Below are 16,576 nucleotides of genomic sequence, written 5' to 3' on the forward strand. Positions count from 1 at the left end.
CTGACTGCCAAAAGCTTAGCTCCAAAGAAGCTTTTTCTGCCCATCGCGTCGCTCATTGCACATCTTCATGTTTTTAAGAGAAATTCAACCCGCAAAATGATAAAAAGCTTTCTGAGATTTCAGTTTTCGTGTCCGGCATTGAGCAGGTGACACGACATGTTGCTGGGCACCAGCCACACAACGCCTCAGCGGATCCGTACTCACCCTGCCGCAGACCATCGTCTCATCTGCAGCCCCTACTATATCGAAACCGCTCAACGCCGCAGACACCGAATGACATGCGGGGTTCGGGACCGTGTCTCTCTCACTGGCCGCAGGTTCGGCCCCGTCTTGTAGCCGCCGCGTCACCCGAACCAAACACCATCTCTCTGACATCGCTTCTGCAGCTGCCACCCCACCAAGGGGCAAGCTGCGTGGTTTCTTCGGCCGTAAGCCAATCCTTTCGGAGGCAATTGCTGTGCGTGTTACGAGCTTTCAAATCGATGTTCTGGCCGGGAATATGGAGACCTTAATTGCCGGGCGAGTTATTTGGAGCGCCTAGGAAGGGAGTATTCGAGTGACACGGCCTCTATTAGATCTTAGTCGACTGAAGCTTTCTCAACCTTCTCAAAGGGTAAAGTACTTTGCTAGATGATTTTAAGGGTGCAAATTGCCCATTTTTGTTAGTCTCGGGTACATCTCTCAATATGAATCTCCATAGTCACCTCCCTGCCTAGTTGCGAACTTCGCGGTGTTGAGTTGGAATTGAGGTGGAGTACCTTATGTGTTTAATGACCGTGTTAGGCTTATATCCTTACACAAACGTACAGCGCATTCCTTACGTGTACATGGAGTCATTTTTGGCGAGACCAACCCCGTTCCTGGAGAATTTTGCTATTCGGGCGGGTAAAAGGCATGAACGACAAATGGGATGATGATGGGGTTACGGGGTTGATATGAGGGGTGACTAAACTAACGGGGACGACGAAGACGGCGATGATAACAGTACAAATCATCTCCACCATAGATATTAGGGAAGAAATCATAATATCAACAGAAGATTGTATTAACCGTTAGGCCAGGAGTTCTATTCCCGGTTAGCTAGAAGAATCATCAAAGGATTTCATTTCTGGTCTTATCGCAACGTCTGGATTCATGAATGTAACATGAATCATGAGCGAAGCTAACTAGAATCAAAGCATCATACCTCTGATTCATCGTATATTCCTACGAATAGATATCGTACTGCATCCGTCGGCCGTGCTTCGTTGTTGATAGCTCCAATCCCAGGTAAAAGTACTCCTCCAAGAGATAAACTATCGCTCATACTGCATAGTAGACTAGCCGCCTGGTAATAATATCGGAGGAAGTCGATAACCTTAACTTGAGTACTACTTCCTACCTATGTTCAATTAGAAAGGCTCTTCGATTTAACTTTCGGAGTCATCCGTGGTTTCTGCGGGTGACTCCATCATGGCGGAACTGCCCACTCAAGCCGTCTTGGCAGATGCCCCCATCATCACGGCCCGCGTGGGATGTTTTACAAGCCCTACCCAAACTCTAAGATATTGCCTAGACTTAAGAACAGATCGGAGAATATGTCGATCTGTTTGCACAATCTATTTTACTTTTCGGCCGTCCAGACGCTACTTTGAGGTCCAACACACAAGTTGACGATACCCAACCTCAATAGGGCTCGCAGGTTTTCATCTCAAGCGTGGCGCTATTCACCAAGGGGAGAATTTGCCAAGTAAAAGAATTGCTCGAATGATGAACAGGTTAAATTAACATGTATTTCTGAATAGGTCGGTCAGCCATTAAAGCATCGGTCTTGGCGCTTTTGCCAATTTATTTCCCCGAAACTTTGAGTTTCAACGGGCAGAATTTAGGCCCCTACTGGGATGAGACTATGGAACAGACTAACAAAACTTGGAAGCTCAGAATTGCAAGCATTTAAATCATTGCACGATGTTCTAATTTGCTATCCTGTCATCTCTAAGTGAATGCAAGTCTTTGATCTATCTAGACTCATTTTCCGGATTCTTCCGATCTAGGAGCAAGATGGTCGATGGACCCAAACGGATCATCTAGAGTCTGATCAGAAAGTGCGCGGAAGATTCTGTTATACACCTCAACCTTCCCATCCAGCCCCCCAAACACAGCGTCCAGGCCACCCTGCATACCACCTCCGACATGAATACCGATCTTCTTGCGCCAAGCAGCAGTCTTTGGTATGAACTGTTCCATCGCAGCTCTGAAGAACGCCTTCTCACGACCACCATGAACCTTACAAGACGGGTGAATATCCAAGGCTGTTTGAACAACATCCGGATGCCAGTACACGTGAGAGAGCTTCTTTCCCCACGTTCCGGCGACAAAGTCCTGGAACTCGCCGCTGTGACGCGCAAGGTCAACCTCGGTGATGATGTCTCGAATCAAGACGTCGGCGTCGGTAGAGTCGGGTGGCAAACCAATCAGCATGAGATCGTTGCCGTAGCCTGTGAGGATGTGCTTCTCCTTGATGAGACCGCTGCGCATCAAGGCCGTCAGAGTGATCTGGATGTCCACTCGCTCTCTCTCTGCGGTACCCAAGGCTCGCATGGTCTCGGGAACCGCGTCGAGGAGATCCTTTGCTGAAAGCTCAAGACGGACGAGGGGAATACCCAGATAGTCCGCGAGCTCTTGAGCCTCTTCATGCTCATTTCCCCATGGTGAGCCGGCACTATAGGCCGTCACCTTCAGGCCGGCACGAACAGCAAAGGTAGTGACAGCGCCTGAGTCAATACCTCCCGAGAGGAGAGAGGCAACCTCCTTGTCGGACTTGGTGATCTCAGAGACTGCCTTCTGCACGGCGGAGACAAAAGCGGAACCGGCTTCGTCGTAGTCCGTGATTCTGGGGCTCAAGGCAGAGAATAGAGGGTCTCTGCGCTCTTGCGTGCTCAAAAGCCAGCCACTTTCATCTTTCTTGAGTTCGAAATGGGTATGCGGAGGCAGTTGAGATACTCCCTGAAAACTCGTAGTGCTGTCGCGGTTGATCACGGTGGGATCGACGAAGCCAATGGGCATCCCCCACTGCGAACGCGCAACATTCAAGATGAAAGGGTTGCTGCCAACAGCCCATGCCCGGGTGGTTGTATTTTGTACGGCGTACAGAGGTGGGTTGTTCATGGCTGCCGTTTGAAACCGAACGAGATCGCCTTTGACTTCTATGGAAGTGGCCCACTGGTGAAAGTGTCTGGGAGAAGCATCACCATCCAGCCAGGTGTATGCGCCGGAAGTCAGAGCTGTGCCCTGCCCGTAGACTCGTACACCTGAGTGAGTGGTATGCTGATGTGACTTTTCGAGAGATGCAACCGCCAGGTTGCTCAGCAAGATCCAAGATGGAACGGGCTGTGCATCTGAGCTTGAGGCACCATTGGAAGATGTGACAGCCATCTTCAATCTGGGGAGTTGATATGAAGGCTTGACAAGTAGAAAACAATAATATGACTTAGAATGCGTGTGACAACTACGTTCTGCTTTGTGGTGTTGAACTTCAACTGATGGTTGAGTCAAATACATATACTCGATTCCAAGTAGAATGTCATGGAGAAGCAGACTTCATGGACCCAACCATTTCGTACAGCAGCGGTTGCATCATTCAGAAGCATCGACGGATTGAATTGCCAAGCAACAGAGTGTATTTCGGCGCTTCTTATCACAGCAGAGATCCAGTAGGGTTACAGCGCAGGCAAGGCTTAGTCTTGTGCAGTAAGCACAACTCGCAACATGCCCCTTCTAAGAGTGTGACAACTCTTGCATCGATGCACTACATGCTCGGCACGCCAGAACTCTCTGCTACATTCCCAACTCAGAAGCAAGACTCAATTAAGTTACAAGGCCTGATTGAAACATGTGCATCCATGGATAGTACTAGGTCTGATGTCCGTTCAGGGGTTGGTAGACGGTGGTTGTGATCAACAAAAGGAGAGTTTCATTGCATTGCGTATTGACATGACTCGCTCCAATTGTCGCGGACCCCAATTCCTTCTGCCGGCTGATCTGTCTAGGATTCAGCTATGGTGCAATCACATTTTTTGTTGTCGCAATCGAAGCGAGACCAGCTTACAAATGGTGCTTGGTTTGTTGGCAGTGCGTTGTATGTCTTGAGTTGCATCCGGTGGGGAAATTGGGTATACGCGGTCTTGGAAGTGCCCGTGGCAACATGTCAATATCGCGCCCTTTGAGTTCCCAATGCAGTTTCCTCGATCGGAGCCGCCCGTCAGGGTAACCTCTGTATTTCTCGACTTTGGCTCTCTGGATGTTTGGCTTCAGACAATGTGTCTAGCAATAGTTATCGATTCTTTCTGTATTATCTGAATCTTTGGACAACCGTAACGATGACCGCCGCCACCGCAAACGAAAAGCCTCTCCAACAAGTGGACAACAGCCTGTCAAGCTCGATTCCCGACAGCAACAGCACCGAAAGCCACGATGATGCGGCACAGCACGACGCGTCCGACCCGGGGCCTCCTCCAGACGGAGGCTTCCAGGCGTGGTCTCAGACTGTTGTCGCTCATCTGGTCATGTTCAACTCCTGGGGATACATCAATTCCTTCGGATTCTTCCAATCTTACTACGTCTCTGCGCTAGGCGTTTCTCCGTCCGCAATCTCCTGGGTCGGCTCCGTTCAAATTTTCCTCATCTTTTTCGTCGGCACCTTCTCCGGACGCGCCACCGACGCTGGGCACTACCGAAAGGTTCTAGTGGCCGGACTCTTGCTTCAGCTTCTCGGAGTGTTCATGACGTCGTTGTCGACAAAGTACTGGCAGTTATTTCTCGCCCAAGGAATCTGCACAGGGCTTGGCGATGGACTGACGTTTTGCCCAACGATTGCGCTTCTAGCGACGTACTTCGTCAAGAGACGATCGATGGCTATTGCCATAAACGCTTCAGGTGCTGGCAGTGGTGGAATATTCTTTCCTCTGATTGCCCAACAATTGCTGCCCAAGATTGGGTTTGGCTGGACGGTCAGGGTCATGGGATTCGTGATGCTGTTCAATACAGTCATCATTCTCGCTTTGGCTAGAACGAGATTGCCCCCGAGGAAATTGGGACCAATTGTTGAATGGTCAAGTTTCAAAGAACTTCCTTACGCATTATTTTGCGTTGGTATGTTTCTGAGCTTCTGGGCAATCTTCTTCGCTTTCTACTACGTAAGTACACTTCGCTCCCCGCATCTAACCAGGAATCTAACATCTTGCAGGTCCCCACGTACGGCCGAACGGTGATTGGTGTCTCCTCCACGACCTCTTTAACACTTCTGCTTGTTATGAATGCAGTCGGTATACCAGCACGCATACTTCTCGCTGTGCTGTCGGACAAGTTTATTGGACCAATGAGAACGTTGATTTTGACCACGTTCTTCTCGGGGCTCCTACTCTATTGCTGGGTTTCAGTCAACTCAGAGGGCCGGCTATTTGCGTTCTGCATCATCTATGGATCTTTCGCTGGAGGGGTTCAGAGCGTTTTCCCGGCGGCCTGCTCTGGGTTGACAACGGACTTGACGAAAATGGGTATGAGAACAGGAATGGTGTTCACTGTTGTTTCCGTTGCTTGTTTGACAGGTCCTCCCCTGGCTGGTGCACTCATTGAGAGGGGCAATGGCGACTTCCTGTACGCGCAAGTCTTTGGGGGATCTGCTCTCATGGGAGGGACTTTGGTTCTGCTCGCGGTTGCAATCTCAGATGGCGCCATCTCTTTGCCTCACTTGCGCAAATAGAAGCACACACGTATCAAACCTAGTCGAATCTACGTAGTCTAACCATTGCATTGCGAAAGGTTGTCCTTACTCGTGATCTGTCTTTCCACGTCGTCTCTCTCTCCCAACGGCGGCTAATGCGCCCAGGATATACTCCTCCGCCGAGCTCAGTCCGAAGATGGGCACCTCACTGCAGATCAGCGCATAAGCGGTTATGAGTATGAGGCCATTGACACAACCAGCAGTACCTGCCACTCATTGGCAAGGGTCATATCTCCGGACGCAAGGTTTTACCCGCAGGAGACGGAGAACGAAGATTGAGCCATATGTTGCTCGGGTTGCGACGAGATTGGCGCCGAGCTTCCGGGCAGATCCCCATTGGAACCTTCGATTTGCATTGCCCTTGGCAAATGCCCTTGGCAAATTTCGGTTGCTGAAGAGCAGGGCTGGGGAGGTGGTGGGCGGACAAAACCCCCGAAGTTATGGTTGCATTCGGCGGCCCGGCCCATATGCACCTGTGGCGGTATGAGCAGGGGTTATTACGACCTCTGAAAATCGTGAGAGTTACGCGTACAAGATTCGACCCCTGGAGATTCTGTTCTCGCCGCCATAGAATGCCGGTGGGCAATGTCGCCAGAAATGATGTTGTATTGCATGTAGACATCGAGTCATTCAAAGGCCGTTCCCAGGGCCAATGCAACTAGGATCGGTCGAGTTGCCTCGGTAGACTTTGTGCGCTCTCAGAACAGGGCAACTCAAGTTCACAAGTTCTGAAGTCCTGAGGAAGACTTTTTGATTGACTGCCGGAGTTGACAGGAGTCGTCGATGCCCCTTGATGTTTCCAAGAAGGCCTGGCCAAGTTACGCGCCTCAGACACTGGCACATATATGAAGGGATTCCTCCGGAGGAAGAGATATCCGTCGCAGAAACCCAACTCCATTCAAAATCTTTTTCAAATCAATTACCCAATTTGCGTCAAAATGAGCTCTTCCTCAATCTCAGAGTTGTACAGGGATGTTCCCAAGGCCGACTTGCGCACTATCAAGTTCGAAAGCCTCTTCGACAAGGACCATGACTCCCTGGAAGCTTTGATCAAGGCTTGTGAAACAGACGGTTTCTTCTACCTAGACCTTCAAGCGACCGGATCTGAGAAATTCTGGAAAGACTTGAAGGAGATAGACGAAGTCACCAAGAACTGGTTCTCACAGTCTACTGAGGTTAAGCTCAAGACTCCCACAGTGTCTCTTGCCCATGGGTGAGTTGTCCACACTCCTGAATAAGCCTTTATCAGAGTGGAAGAAAACAAGAGCAGCATTGACTAACTGAAACTAGATTCAAGGCCTTGGGTAACCAGTCAGGTTCCGTTGAGGGACATCATGATGGGTTTGAGGCCCTTAAGGTACGTATCCGCAGAAGGAAAGGGGAACGTGTGACTGACTTGTAAGATCGGACGACACGAGCTAACTGGCCGCTGGGCCCTTGCTTCGGTTGTTCAAGACAACCTCAGGCTTTTCGATCAATTCACTGCTTCTTGCCATTTCATTCTCAAGCTCCTGCTTGACTGTCTCTCTGATGGCTTGGAGCTTAAGGGTGAGGCTCGTTTGGACACCAGTCACCGTGATGACAGTCGATCCAAGAGCACTCTTTACTTCCTTCACTACCCTCCTGGAAGTCAAGACATCAAGAACGTTGGACAGAATATGCACACAGATATCGGTACTCTCACTCTCTTGTTTGCTCCGCAGTGGGGCCTGCAGGTGTTTTCTCCGTCTGATGAAGCCTGGACGTATGTCGAGCCGCGACCCGGACACGCTATTGTCAACGTCGGTGACACACTCCGCTTTCTTTCCAGAAAGCGGTTTCGTTCGGCCCTACACCGCGTGCTGCCGTTGGGAGGGGTACAGAACGAGGATCGCTACTCTATTTCTTACTTCTTGCGGGCCACGGACTCGACTGAGTTCAAGGACAGCAATGAAGAAGAGTCAGATGCAAAGCAGTGGTATCTGAAGAAGTATGAGATGTACGAGTTGCCTCATGCTATCCAGAAACAGCAAACGGTTCTGTCTGGCGGAATGGCACAGGAGCTGAGGGCATCGTTCTAAACTAAATCACTGCCGGGTTGTTTGGCATCTGGTATTGCAACGCACATTTGATTTGATAGTCAGTCATTACCTATCTGCGCAGAAATAAACACAGTCCTTCTTTCATCTTTCATCTTGCAATTCCCCACTAGTAATGACAATCGTAAGCCACTAGCACAATTCTCATCATCAAGTCATGATCTACCCAGATTTGTATATTCAGTTTGAAAAATTGAGTTTGAAAATGTGTTATGCAAGTCTTTCCTCATGCATAAGGTTTCTTTGCCGCAAGCAGGACTCAATTCCTCATGAGACGATCTGGGGTTGCCGTTGTACGCGGCAATGGCGGCATCATGGAAAATGGATATGGAAGTTACCAGAAGAAAATACCGTAGTCAAGGATATGAGATCGCCACACCGATACGACCCTATGGTGAGTTGTCAAGACTTTTGCCTAATCTCGATCGAGTTGATGCAGTTTGAGTCCCGGGATCGATACAACCTCCGAAAGGACAGGCCAAGCATTAGTTACGCAATGATCAGACGAGGTTGCGCATAGTTACATTGTACCTTGAGATACTTAATTGCATAGCCGCTGATACAACCTTCTACTTGGCTGCTGAAGACCTTGTTCTGTTGCGGGATCATAATTGCGAGCCTTGTTGGGCTCGATCAACTTCAGGGTAGGAGCGACCCCATGTTGCCAAGTACATGGGCCTACGTAACCACAGATCACAAAAGAAACGAACATATTCTCAGAATATCGTGGATTTGTCATCGTACGCCGAGAAACCGAAGTGTTACATTGCTTGAGCAGCTCATGGTTAGAATGACTTTGAGTTAGGTAGGTTGAAGTTGGCAGTTGCACCCCACCTTGACATGAAGGATAATCATGACTCGCGAAGTTCCGGCCATCTTCAGACTCATAAACATTAACCGAATCGCCAACCAGATAGTGCAGCTTTGTCAACAATTCTTAATCATCTAACCTGAGTTGACGTTTGTTTAGACCTGATATTTAAAGTCTTGAAGGGTAGAAAGACTCACGCATACACAACGCCGGCTTCACACAATCCTCTGATCGCACGCTAAACTACTTCAATTTCAATTACCCGTATCTTACAAACAAACATCATGCCTGCTGTAACTCTCGACAACAACTCTGGCCTGGAGCAAGCCAATCTCCACACGCTGAACTTTCGTTCTCTTGTGAACAAGAATGAAAAGTCACTTTCGACCTTGCTGTCTGCGTGCGAGAATCATGGCTTCTTTTACCTTGATCTTCGAGACTGGGAATCTGGCTCCATGCTCAAGAACTACGAGTCTGCTGGCCAGATCATGAAGCAATGGTTCAACCAGCCGTTGGAGGAAAAATTGAGAACCGAGACCATCTCTGACGCTCATGGGTATGGTCGCTTCCGTTACGAGTTGTCTCATCCATGCTGACGATTCAAGTTACAAACCACCTGGCGTGCAGTCTGGTGTCAACGAGAATACACGCGATGGTTTTGAAGCTTTGAGGGTACGTTTCGAATGAGAGCTTTGTCCCAGTAGAAGGCACTAATTATGAACCAGATCAGTCGTGTTCATCTGCTTAACCACAGCCATCTCCCTGGCGTGGTGGCAGAGAACTTTGACTTGTTCAAAACGTTCCAACTCTCGGCCCACTTCGTGTTGAAGACGTTGCTTACGCGCCTCTCCGATGCAGTGGGCCTAGAGGGAAAAGAGCGTTTCGAGGAGTATCACCCGGACGATATAACTTCCAAGAGCACGCTTTTCTTCTTGCATCATCCCGTCAGTGATGCGCTCCAGGACAAGACTGCTCGGGGCCACAATGCCCACACTGACGTCGGGTCTTTCACCCTTCTCTTCAACGAACAGCCTGGCCTCCAGGTTGTTTCGCCCACGACCAACGACTGGGAGTACGTGGCCCCAAAGCCAGGACATGCTATCATCAACGTGGCCGACACGCTTCGTTTCATGTCCAAGCGACGATTCCGGTCGGCGATGCATCGTGTGCTGCCCCACGGTAATAAGATGTCTCAGGATAGGTACTCTACAGCCTACTTCTTACGGGCTGGCGACAGTGTCGTCTTTCAAGGCATAAACGGGCAGTCGGTCACGGCAGAGGAATGGTTTCTCAGCAAGTACCAGAGCTTCAACAAGACTTTGCAGGAGCAGCGCTTGGACTCTGTTGCGACTGGAGGAATGGAAAGGGATCTTGGAGTGGCTATCTGATGTCTCCTTGCAGAAGCCAAATCTTCCCTTGTCACTAGCTTAGTTGGAAGTATCATCATTGGCTGAATATGTCCTTTGTGTATCCTCACGAATTTGAGCGAGAGTAATCAAATCATATCATTCGGGAAATTCTTCGGAGACACTTCCAAATAATGGGCAAAACATTGATCCTGTTGAAGAAAAGGTGGGGCTGTGTGTAGTCTCACAAGAGTTTTCAATTGTTCCAGCATAGTAGTTGCGTCTTGGCTGAAATAAACTGCATGTAATTTTCCCACTCTGACTCCATTTGAATCGCCAAGAGCAGGAGGGGGTTGTGCAGGAAGCCCTCACATTCTAGTTTCAACGGCCCGAACCGTTACGCAGTTCGGCTAGCAAAGGCATCATGTGGAAATAAGCTCCCACTATGGTTACCACGTTAGTTCCGGGGTCATTGGGGTCCAAGGGTAGGACAGATGAGGAGCCTCAGCGTCCCACGATCAAATGTGATATCTGCACATCGGTGCATGGAGCGGCCTAGAGTCTGAAGAAAAATTAAGGTTTGCGCTCGCATGGAGCTAGTGTCTTGAGCTCCTTGCTAATTATGCCAGATGCGTGTGATCCCTTTTGGGGCAGACCCCGTGGTTGACAGACAACGCAGCGTCATGAATCGCAGACAAGCGACTCCGGGGATGATAAGCCGGATCTCCCGCACCGCACCTTGCCCTACCTATGATGGAAGCTGAATCTGACACGAACCCTTGGCGACTTCAGCCCGTCGGAGCCGGGACGAAAGCCGAAGTTCTCCTTGATCGACTGCGGACACGCCTAATGCAAGTCATGTGGGATAAGACTCAATGGCCGAGCAGTACCAAGACGGCGAAAGAAGTCGGCAGATGCTTCACAAGGCCGAATGTAACCGGCCTGAGCCTAGGTCAGAAAAGATCGCTCACAAACCTGAATCATATCATCCGCAGCGCCATAGGTTGAGGCAATCTCGTCATCTGCATGCTACGATGCAGTTGACATGGAGCATATGACAAAAGAAGGGCGTCGAAGAAACGTCGACGAAAGAGTACGTCCTACACTGCAATTGGTAACCCGAGAGTGATTTGATGGGATAACGAAGGAATATCTTGGACTTCCATTTCTCGTTTTCTGGATTCAGGTTTCTCCTCGCATGTCTCTTGACTATTAGCCAACTCTTCAGAATTCATTCCAAATTTTCTTCATAGCAATCTTCAACATGGTCCACTTACCTGAGCCGTTGGCGTCTTTCGAGCGCGTTCCTCTTCTCTTTGATCACCCATCTCCTCTTCATCTCTTGCCGCGCCTGTCCAGGAATGTTGAAAAGAGCAGCCCCGCTCCGGTTCAAGTCTGGATTAAGCGGGAAGACTGCTCATCTGGGATTGGATTAGGAGGCAACAAGGTCCGAAAGCTGGAGTACGTGTTTCCTTCCGCTTTGAATGACGGATGCGACACCATCGTCACCACTGGCGGGGTGCAGAGCAATCACATGCGACAAGTGGTTGCCGTTGCGAACCGCCTGGGTCTCAAAACAGTGTTGGTGCCCCAGAACCCACCGAAGTCCAACCCTGAGGCATACGATGTGAGCGGCAACGTGCAGGTGAACAAGATCCTTGGAGCGGAGTACACTGCGCCAGGCGTCACTCTCGAGGAGGCCGCCGCTAGCCTTCGTTCCAGTGGTCAAAAGCCGTACATCATCTCTTCCGGTGCCTCATCTCATCTGTACGGCGGCTTGGGCTTTGCACGTTGGGCTTTCGAAGTGGTGGAGCAGGAGCAGAACCTTGGCGTCTTCTTTGACTTTGTGGTCGTTCCCGTCGCTTCGGGTGGGACTCTCGGTGGAATGCTGGCCGGTTTCAAGCTTGCGGATCGCCTGCAGTCTTCCTCGTCCAACGACCCAGCCAAGAAGACTCGTGAGCGCAAGGTCATTGGTATCGACACGTACAACAAGCCGGCGGGCGTTCTTGAAGCTTCAATCCTCGAGATTGCTCAGAGAACTGCTCGGCTCATTGGACTTGCGGATGGAGTTGTGAAGCCTGAAGATGTTGTGCTGGACACCAGATACAACGCTGGCACCCATTCGGGCTGGAGTGAGTCGACAGCTGAAGCTGTTAGACTGTTGGGTCGGACGGAGGGAATTGTCGCGGATCCAATTTACTCTGGACGCGCTTTGGGTGCGATTCTTGACAAGGCCAAATTGGGGGAATTTGCTGAAGGAGAGAATGTGCTTTTTGTACACACGGGTGGGCAAGCTGCTTTGGCAGCCTTTCCCAACATGATTTAGGGGAACAATATGGTAACACTCAATTCATAGGGAACTCAGGCCGAAGTTCTGAGCTACTCGCAAGACCAATATTCACGCTTTGGAACTCGTTCTGCGACAAAAGGCTGTTAATCTGATATGCTGCCTGTAGAACATCAATTCCACGACCTTTCCAATGTCAATTTCGCGAGGTGTCAAAATTGCTAATGAAAGAGGTCTAAGTGAAGACTGCACAGTTAGTCAACCCCTTGCTCGGCGACGTCGCCGAAGCCTACACCCTTACCCGGGACCCTATCCGGACCCGACGGACCGCCGTCGAATCCTTCCCTCATTAGGCAAGCCCACAATCGAAACATGCTTTCTGTACTTTCACGAGATGCAAGGCGTCATTACAGGGTTCGAATGACGGTTCTGCTGGTGGGATGCCGCTATTCCCCGCCGAAGACGAGAACTTGCTCCAGGACGGTGAAGCTTATGTCTTTGAACAAAGACCTCGGCACTAACACTACTTTCGGACAAGAGAGGTATTTACGTCTCAATCGGCGTCAGCCACGTTGTTGATGGGGCGATTCAGACCCTCGTTCTCGGTAACGCTTAGTTCGCTTGCGCCCGCAGCTTCAGCGAAGGACTTTTGCATCATTCTCGGAGCATCTATGCAGGTCTCGTCACTGAGGTACCGATCTACATCAACTTGGGAGAGTCGTGGAACCAGTCTTGTTGATTCTTTAAAAGTGAGAACCAGAATCAAGGTATGCACGGGCCACAAGGGTTGAAAGAGCCGTTGTGGCCCGTGCTTAAGTTGCCGACTCGGTTCCTTGCTCGATGGAGGTTGAGAGGCGAGGAAGTTGAGAAACATAACTCCAAGTACTTTCATGCTATTTGGCTTCCCTTAGACCTACCTTACCTAGTTCTCGAAGCATTCAAAATTCTTATGATCACACAAATGGTATGCAGAACTTTGCTGCTTGAGTTACTCAAGGCTCCATTCTCTAGAAGTGCAACAAAGGTTCGAAGTTCACGAGTCAGTCGTAACTGTAGTGTTCGCGACTGAGATTCAAACAGCCAGGTAAGAAGACACCAAGATAATCAAAGTTTCAAAACTAAAACTCAAGTAAGCAAATAATGCTTTTCAGCCCCTTTGACGCTCTTGGGCTTGAACCAGATCAGTGTCCGTTTGAGAGCCGAGACATCCAACTGGCTTATAGAAGATCCGCGCTGGCAGTTCACCCAGACAAAAGGCTGCAGAATGGAGTCGCACATAATCGTTGGCCTCAAATCTATCACTTGGAGCAGGCCAAGGACTGTCTCATGGATCGCGAGTCTCAGCTCATGGCGCAGGGTCACTTCGACAAGTTCCCGCGAACATTCTTCCCTAGCAAACCTCCTTTCTTTGCGGTTGTTCGTCCCCTTCCAGTGGACTTTGAGCAATGCGACATCTGCAACATGGTCATGCTTCTCAGAGATTTGAATGGGCATCTCAAAGAGCATGGGGAGACGATGTGCGACGTATGTGGTAGCAGACTTGCATTGGATAGTCTTGAAAACCATTGCACCCAAGTCCACGGTTTCCGACCTTGTCAGCTTTGCAAGAAGATCCTCAGCCCACAAAAGGATGAAGATCACCTGAGCAAATACCACAACTGCCCTTTCTGTCATGGTTTACAGGTGGATGCCATCACAGGCCATATGGAGGCCAAGCATCATCTCCACTGGTGTGATGACTGTCACAACGATAACCCAGTCTTTCATATCATCAGGGCCCATCCACACTCAGTATGCCATGCCTGTGATGAGATCATCTTTCACTGTGGCCTGTTAGGTCACCTTCGGTCTTCACATGGTCTGTCATGGTGCCTCGAATGCGAAACATGGGGTTCGGAAACGCCCATCGAAGAATTGTGGTCGCACATTACCTCTTCACCTTACCACGCCTGGGATCAATGCGTCTTCTGTGAAACAATATACTTGGAGAAAGGACTACTTCACAATCATCTTACTGGTATTCACGAAATACGTACGTGCTCATTATGCCCGTCCGAAACATCCTTCGACATGAGACACATGTTCGAGAAACACAAAATGAGTCGATGTCCAGAGTGTGGAACTCACCTTCCAGAGGAACGAATGCAGCCACATTTGCGGTTCACGCACAATTGGGTCGTTTGCACTTTTTGCGGCGCATCAGAACCTGACGAAGACGCTCTTGAAGACCATGAAGAAGACCATCCTGCATGCGACATATGCCGCCAACAGCAGATGAGCTTGGAGGACTTGCGCAGTCACTTGGAGCACAAGCACGGGCTTGTGTTCTGTCCATTCTGCTCGTTCAGGACGCTAGATCTTCTGCAACATGTGCAAGGCGAACATTCCCTTTCGACTAAATCGACTGACCCGAGAGGCTCTCAGACGGTGGCACAAGATGTTCTATCGACACTCAAAACGGAGCTCGGGCGTTTGGAAAGTCACCATCCAAAGTCCAGAGAGCTTCTAAACAGAGCCATGATCTGCATCACACAAGCAGTCGAACTCGAAAGTCAATTGTCAGTGGAGCCGGCCTCCATGGATGGGGAAGATAGGGAACACTTTACGTTCCATGAGACATCCGAGAAACCGAGTCAAGTGTCCAAGTCCCGGCAACATGATTCTAGCTCGTCAGACCTATTTAATCGGTCCAAAAAAAGCCGAAAGACCGTCGAGACTGATCGAATGGATTCGGTAACGTGCAGCCAGCGTCAATCAAAGGCAGTGGCCAATCGCGACCGTCGTGGCAACGGACCGGAAACATTTAAAAGTGCCGCGGAGTCTTTGCTACAGAAGATAACGAGCAAGGAGACGTTACGCAAATTGGTGGAAGTTGCTGCTTCACGAGGCCAATTGGACAGTCTACAGACAGGGCTCTGCGATCTTAGCTCCGAGGGCGACAATGTCTACCGGTCTGTCTCTACAATTAGCACCTTTGTTGACAACTGCGAGCATGGTTCCGGATACATAAGAATATGCAAATTCTATGGACTTCTTAAGATAGCAGAGATGCTTGAGCGTAGGAGAATGGAAACCGCGAGACAGAGAGTCGACAGCGCCGACTATGACCAAATTTTGCAGTGCAAAGGCCTGCCAACCAATCAACGCACCCGCGCTGAGTTGAGACAACAAGTTAAACTGGGACGTCAGTTGCAAAAGATCTGCGGACCTAATGTTGGACTTATTTGTTTATTGGCTGTCGGCGTTAGCAACATCAAATCTATCGCAAAAGTCGAAGCAACAGATATGGAGTGGTTTCATCAAGCAGTCAAGAGACACCACGCCATTTGTGAGTTTGGCAGGAAGTGTCTTCAAAGCCTAGTGTCAGGCGTGGATTTGGACCCTGGGGATATTCTTGAACTTGATACGCTCGCTCAATAAAAGTAATAATTGGCTTTTTTCTGCCTCTGAGACACTCTCGTAATCGAATGTCAAGTGTAGCATACCGGGAGCTACGGTGAAAAGCCATCATCGAACCTTGCAGATAGAACCCAACTTCAGGCTCTAATCCTGTTGCAGCTTATAATAATTTTTGCTTGGACGACGGTGCTCAGCTGCGGTAGATTTGTCGTCTCGGCGTCAATCTTTGGAAAATGGCGGACACCGCACGTTCACACTTACTATGTATATGGTGATTCTCGTCTGGGTTATGGTCCGGATGGGGGTGGGGGAGCGAGGCATTCTTATGTTCAGCCCGCTTCGGATCGGCCCCGCAATGATGGGTCCATGTCCTCGAAACATTCATTTAGTGAACACAAGTCGCGCAAACGACTCATGTTGGTGTTTGGAGGTCCTGAAGGGTGGCCTGGATTACTAACTTGAAACGTTAAGAGGTCCTCTGATATATTTTGTGTCCCTGTCTTCCCATCTACCCAATCGTTTGGGAAGAAAGGCCACCCATTGGACGAACTGGTCCAGCACAGCAAGCCCTCAGAGCTTCGAAAACTCCAATTTCTGTGATGTGTAGAGCCCTACTTTGGCCTTTTTTCTTTTGTTTTGGGTTCCGTTGAAAGGCTTTCTCTGATCGCAAACCCAAAGTTGAACGACAGCGGGTCCCGTGTGCTTCTTCGTATTCTAGTGTTAACCTCCTGTCTGCCACCGCCTGATGTTATTATTAGTCGGACCACGTTATTTCTGCTTTCGATATCGGTATGCGGGAGAGCCAAGCTGATTTTATATCGTGTTCGACGGGGCAATTGGCTCCATTCGCCATGTAGTTCCACTCGGGATATTATTAACGACTCGTGATCCCTG

At 49.7% G+C, this 16,576-nt stretch overlaps 5 protein-coding genes across 5 annotated transcripts; 4 read left to right on the plus strand and 1 right to left on the minus strand.

Annotated features, from left to right (window-relative positions):
- Positions 1-2,007: 2,007 nt before the first annotated feature.
- On the minus strand, positions 2,008-3,414 carry carA (Carbapenam-3-carboxylate synthase; the record flags this gene model as incomplete). Its single annotated transcript, XM_032036794.1, has 1 exon — positions 2,008-3,414. The coding sequence occupies one exon, from the start codon at positions 3,412-3,414 to the stop codon at positions 2,008-2,010; it is 1,407 nt and encodes a 468-aa protein (XP_031884220.1).
- Positions 3,415-4,358: 944 nt separating this feature from the next.
- apdF-8 (Aspyridones efflux protein apdF) lies at positions 4,359-5,740 on the plus strand (the record flags this gene model as incomplete). The annotated part of the gene is made up of 2 exons (XM_066150646.1): positions 4,359-5,174; positions 5,225-5,740. 2 exons carry the CDS (start codon positions 4,359-4,361, stop codon positions 5,738-5,740), a joined length of 1,332 nt encoding a protein of 443 aa, XP_066009884.1.
- A 959-nt stretch (positions 5,741-6,699) lies between these two features.
- Positions 6,700-7,821, plus strand: vrtI-1 (Oxidoreductase vrtI; the record flags this gene model as incomplete). The annotated part of the gene is made up of 3 exons (XM_032036796.1): positions 6,700-6,974; positions 7,052-7,118; positions 7,165-7,821. The coding sequence occupies 3 exons, from the start codon at positions 6,700-6,702 to the stop codon at positions 7,819-7,821; spliced, it is 999 nt and encodes a 332-aa protein (XP_031884216.1).
- A 1,113-nt stretch (positions 7,822-8,934) lies between these two features.
- gloE-3 (2-oxoglutarate-dependent dioxygenase gloE) lies at positions 8,935-10,038 on the plus strand (the record flags this gene model as incomplete). Its single annotated transcript, XM_032036798.1, has 3 exons — positions 8,935-9,206; positions 9,256-9,322; positions 9,376-10,038. The coding sequence occupies 3 exons, from the start codon at positions 8,935-8,937 to the stop codon at positions 10,036-10,038; spliced, it is 1,002 nt and encodes a 333-aa protein (XP_031884357.1).
- Positions 10,039-11,260: 1,222 nt separating this feature from the next.
- Positions 11,261-12,322, plus strand: acdS-1 (1-aminocyclopropane-1-carboxylate deaminase; the record flags this gene model as incomplete). The annotated part of the gene is made up of 1 exon (XM_032036799.1): positions 11,261-12,322. One exon carries the CDS (start codon positions 11,261-11,263, stop codon positions 12,320-12,322), a length of 1,062 nt encoding a protein of 353 aa, XP_031884358.1.
- Between the last annotated feature and the right edge of the window lie 4,254 nt (positions 12,323-16,576).

This window comes from Colletotrichum fructicola, assembly GCF_000319635.2.
Source record: "Colletotrichum fructicola Nara gc5 chromosome Unknown KSG_Nara_v1_contig01, whole genome shotgun sequence".
NCBI lineage: Eukaryota > Fungi > Ascomycota > Sordariomycetes > Glomerellales > Glomerellaceae > Colletotrichum > Colletotrichum fructicola.